The sequence below is a fragment of the Brachyhypopomus gauderio genome, chromosome 2, assembly GCF_052324685.1.
Source record: "Brachyhypopomus gauderio isolate BG-103 chromosome 2, BGAUD_0.2, whole genome shotgun sequence".
In the NCBI taxonomy this organism is placed as follows: Eukaryota; Metazoa; Chordata; class Actinopteri; order Gymnotiformes; family Hypopomidae; genus Brachyhypopomus; species Brachyhypopomus gauderio.
Genome location: NC_135212.1, coordinates 26,452,915 through 26,457,914, shown reverse-complemented (window position 1 = coordinate 26,457,914; position 5,000 = coordinate 26,452,915). Strand labels below are relative to the sequence as shown.

General features: G+C 55.8%; 1 protein-coding gene across 1 annotated transcript in view; it reads right to left on the bottom strand.

The window, feature by feature from the left end:
• The window catches only part of gse1b (Gse1 coiled-coil protein b), a 26,671-nt gene that overhangs the window by 9,552 nt on the left and 12,119 nt on the right, over window positions 1-5,000 (bottom strand). Inside the window, 6 exon segments of the mRNA XM_076997322.1 lie at window positions 1-65; window positions 178-548; window positions 1,195-1,374; window positions 1,687-1,884; window positions 2,141-2,394; window positions 2,717-2,892. The exon segment at window positions 1-65 is cut by the window's left edge and continues 269 nt beyond it. Coding sequence (XP_076853437.1) covers window positions 1-65; window positions 178-548; window positions 1,195-1,374; window positions 1,687-1,884; window positions 2,141-2,394; window positions 2,717-2,892 — 1,244 coding nt within the window.

The following is a 5,000-nucleotide window of genomic DNA, read 5'->3' as shown; positions in this document are numbered from 1 at the left end:
TAGAGAAGGGTGAAGGCCTGCTTGGATTGGTTTGGGAGCGGCGAGGGCAGGCTCTTTGGTTTTATCTGGAGAATGAAGAAAGGAGAACTTTAGAAAGCGTTAGGAAACTAGACGTCCCGACATCCAAACACGGAGACGGAGGTCACGGAGAGGCCAGAGGAGGGCGGAGCCTCTTACCGGCCCGGTTGGGGGTGAGTCTCTCCTTCGCACGCTCCTCCGCCTGGCCACGCAGGGCCTGCAGCTCCGTCAGGTAGTGGTTCTCTATGGCCTTGGCCACCTGCAGCTCCTTCTCCCGTGCCGCCCTCTCCTTCTGTCTCTCCATCTCCCTCTCCCGCTCACGCTCCCTCTCTCGCTCCCTCTCACGCTCACGTTCCAGCTCCTTCTCTCTCTCCCTCTCCCTCTCGCGTTCTCTCTCTCGCTCCCTCTCTCTCTCCCTCTCCCTCTCACGCTCCTTCTCCCTCTCCGCCTCCCTCTCTCTCTCCTTCTCCCTCTCTCGTTCCCTCTCCCTCTCCCTCTCTCTCTGACGAAGCTCGTCCTCCATCTGGAGCCTGCGAAGACAGACAGAGAGAAACTTTAACACAAGCACGCACACACACGCTTCGTGAGTGTAAGAGCCTGTGTATGTGCATGTGCATGTGTGTGTGCGTGTGTGTGTGACTGTGTGTGTAAGAGCCTGTGTGTGTGTGTGTGTGTGTGTGTGTGTGTGTGTGTGTGTGTGTGTGTGGTGTGACTGTGTGTGTGTGTGTGTGTGTGTGTGTGGTGTGTGTGTGTAAGAGCCTGTGTGTGTGTGTGTGTGTGTGTGTGTGTGTGTGTGTGTGACTGTGTGTGTAAGAGCCTGTGTATGTGCATGTGCATGTGTGTGTGCGTGTGTGTGTGACTGTGTGTGTAAGAGCCTGTGTGTGTGTGTGTGTGTAAGAGCCTGTGTGTGTGTGTGTGTGTGTGTGTGCGCGTGTGTGTGTGTGTAAGAGCCTGTGTGTGTGTGTGTGTGTGTGTGTGTGTGTGACTGTGTGTGTAAGAGCCTGTGTGTGTGTGTGTGTGTAAGAGCCTGTGTGTGTGTGTGTGTGTGCGCGTGTGTGTGTGTGTAAGAGCCTGTGTGTGTGTGTGTGTGCGTGGGTGTGTGTGTGTGTGTGTGCGTGGGTGTGGGTGTGTGCTGTGTGTGTGTGTGTGTGTGTGTGTGTGTGTGTGTGTGTGTACCTTTCAGACAGGCGCTCAGACTGCAGGCTGGACAGTGAGGCATGACTAAGGTCTCCAGGGTAACGCACCCCTGGGAGGTGGAGGGGTACAGCAGACGGGTGTAGCGGGGGCAGGGCGCCCCCTCCAGGCAGCGGGTAGAATGGAGACCTCAGAGCAGAAAGACAGAAGGGGTCGTCCATCCTGAAAGAGAGCGAGAGAGGGTGATTACCAGAGGGGCGGAGCAGGAAGACAGAATCATGTGTGATTTGACTTCATTAACCGTTTCCATATGGACACATTACTACCTTAATGAAACCTGACCTGTCTGTGAAATGACCTTAATCAACCAGCAAGTGTGTGTGTGTAGGTGTGTGTGTGTGTGTGTGTGTGTGCACATCAGTATAACTCTGGGATTTCGTTCTTCGATGAATATGTTAATGACACTTTATGCACATGAACATCAAAACACATGAATATTGTCAGTGAGTTGTGCTGAGATGGAGGCGCCCTCACCTGTAGGGGGCGAAGGAGGGGTGGGGCAGGTAGCCGGGGTGGTAGTAGGCTGCAGCAGCAGCAGCCGTGGCCGGGTCCAGACCCAGGGGCAGAGAGGGAACACGCAGCTCCTCCGCTGTGGCGTAGGGCCGGAAACCACGCAGGTACTCCTCCGGTACACCAGCAGGGGGCACTGTGTGGGGCATCTGCCTGGGCAGGCTATCACACACACACACACACACACACACACACACACGCACACACACGCACACACGCACACATGCACACACGCACACACGCACACACACACACACACACACACACACACACACACACACACACACACACACACACACACACACACACACACACACAGCAGAGTGCAGTCAGTATGACAACTCGCTGCCAGACTGTGGGAGAGCATCAGGACGCGTATGGAGAAGGAACAGAGGACAGAGGAGACAAACGTGCTCACTTCAAGGCTTGAAAGCGTGAGTCCTGCATCATTGATCCGGGGGTCAGGCTAAACGCGTATGGGTTTCCGATTAGGTGGGTCGGAACCGAGGGGCCCCCTTTCTCCTGAGCCGGAACTGGATCGGGTCCCAGCCGGTCTCTGCTGACCCCACGCGGGCCCGACTCTGACTGTGGGATGGACGGAGAGAGAGAGGGATCATTATTGTGCAGATACCGTGAATGACATGGTTGTCTGATCAGATTGGGCTCACACCAAGTAGAAGGTTAAATGCAGGAGTTGGTTTTCAAATCACCCCCACCGTGCACACACGCGCACGCGCGCGCGCACCGCGCACACACACACACACACACACACACACACACACACACACACACACACACACACACACACACACACACACACACACACAAGCATACACTTGCTGTCAGGCAACCGACTCTGCAGTCCAGGAATGTTGGAGCAGTGTTAAGAAGAGCCGTATTTGTGGAGAGTTACTGCGTCAGGCTGCTAACATGACTGCACACCAAAGCCTAGCAGGAAGCAGCTCTGGGAGAGAGAGTGCACACCACGACCCACAGGAGCCTCCTCCTCCTCCGACAGAGGCTCTGAGAGGAGGAGACGGGTGGAGAGGAAGGCACACTCTCCTGGGCTGATGGAAGAGGGTAAGTGCTTATGGTCCTTGGCGGCAGGCATGCGCTGACCCCTTGCTGCCCCCTGCTGGCGAGCACTCGGGTCTCGCTTAGGCGGCCGTGCTAGAGAAAAGCCCATCGGAGCGCCATTTCCTGCACGTAAATGTCTGGGCCAGTGACCCGTTGCCGCTCTGCTGGGCTCGCGGGGATGATTAAATGTCTCTGACAGCCACGTTTCGTCTGGCCAGCCCTGTGGTTCCCCTCCTGCGCTCACTGCTGTTAACACGCTGCGCTTAGCAGCAAGGCAGCCCCCCCCCCCCCGTGAACCCCCCTCCCACCCCTCCCCAGAGCCCCCTCTCTGCTAATGGCTTTGGAAGGGCTCGCAGGGAGCGGGAGGAGGGGGAGGGGCTCGCGGGAGGAGGGGGAGGGGCTCATGATGAACAGCCAGTGGGCAACAGTGCTTCAGACATGTCAGAAGCAGTAACACTCACCAAGCAGGTGGGAGAAACCTCGCCTCGCCCCTGCCTACACCTCCGCCCACGCACCTCCGCCCACGCACCTCCGCCCCACGCACCTCCGCCCACGCACCTCCGCCCACACAGCGCCACCGTGGTGCTTTTTCACGTGCCTCATTAAGAGGGCTGTGCTTGACTGTCTGCTGTGAGCTGCTTCTGAAGACATCGGGGTCCCAAAATCACTGTACATGCCAACATGACGTCAGCTTTTGTCTGCCAGTGTTTAAAATTATGAGTCTTACATTTGAAGATAAAAATGGCACAGACAGTCAAAGACAGCCAGTGTTTTTGTTTGTTTGTTTTTGTTGGAAATAATTATTATAAGAAACATGCTTGGTACATAATACTGAAAACAATGGTGATGGCCAGCTGTAGTCCACCTGGACTTTGACCTTTGTGCCCTCTGCTGGACATTTACATGTACTGCACTGAGTTAAACAACCACGCTGTGCGCACTGTGTTGCAGGTGTGTACATGCACTTTGTTGTGTGTGTGTGTGTGTCTGTCAGAGGACTGGCAGGTGTGTGGTGGGCCAGCCCACATTAAAAATGAAGGAGCCGTATATAGTGCAGGCGCGGGTCTGCCTGCCTGCCTCCGCTCTGCCTTTGTGTCCTTTGTGTGGCAGCAGCTCTGGTGAGGAGAAGTCAGAACAACCCCCCCCTAGAACAACCCCCCCTAGAACAACCCCCCCCTGGAACAACCCCCCCCCTAGAACAACCCCCCCCTGGAACAACCCCCCCCTGGAACAACCCCCCCTAGAACAACCCCCCCTGGAACAACCCCCCCTAGAACAACCCCCCCTGGAACAACCCCCCCTAGAACAACCCCCCCCTAGAACAACCCCCCCTAGAACAACCCCCCCCTAGAACAACCCCCCCTGGAACAACCCCCCCTGGAACAACCCCCCCTGGAACAACCCCCCCTAGAACAACCCCCCCTGGAACAACCCCCCCCTAGAACAACCCCCCCTAGAACAACCCCCCTAGAACAACCCCCCCTGGAACAACCCCCCCCTAGAACAACCCCCCCCTAGAACAACCCCCCCTAGAACAACCCCCCCTGGAACAACCCCCCCTGGAACAACCCCCCCCTAGAACAACCCCCCCCTAGAACAACCCCCCCTGGAACAACCCCCCCTAGAACAACGTCCCCCTCACAGCTCCACACGGCAGCCCCAACAACGCCAGCATGCCTGGATGTGTACAGCTGCTATAGAGACTCCACTGAACTAAGCAATGAGAAGGATTTTGAAAGCGAACACTCTTACAATTTCTGCTATTCAGACGTTTCTTCTATGGTCAATCGAGGCTTTAGAGGGCTTGAGTGAGTGTGTACACATCAACCCCCTCCCATATGCAGGCTCTCTGTTTGAAGAGATGGACACACATTGTGTTCTGTGCTATGAGGTCCTGGCTCTTCCCTGCCCCCTGGGCAGAGGGTGGGAAACCCTGTGCATCAGGATGCCTTTAATTCGTGTCACTCAGATGGAGCGATAAAATCAAATAGCCAATTAAAAAGCAATTACAGCGAAACAACGCCCTCTCATTAAGAGAAAAACAACACAGTAACATGGTCTCTCTCTCTCTCTCTCTCTCTCTCTCACACACACACACACACACACACACACACACACACACACACACACACACACACACACACACACACACACACACACACACACACACACACACACAGCACAGGTGGAGCTGTTGAATT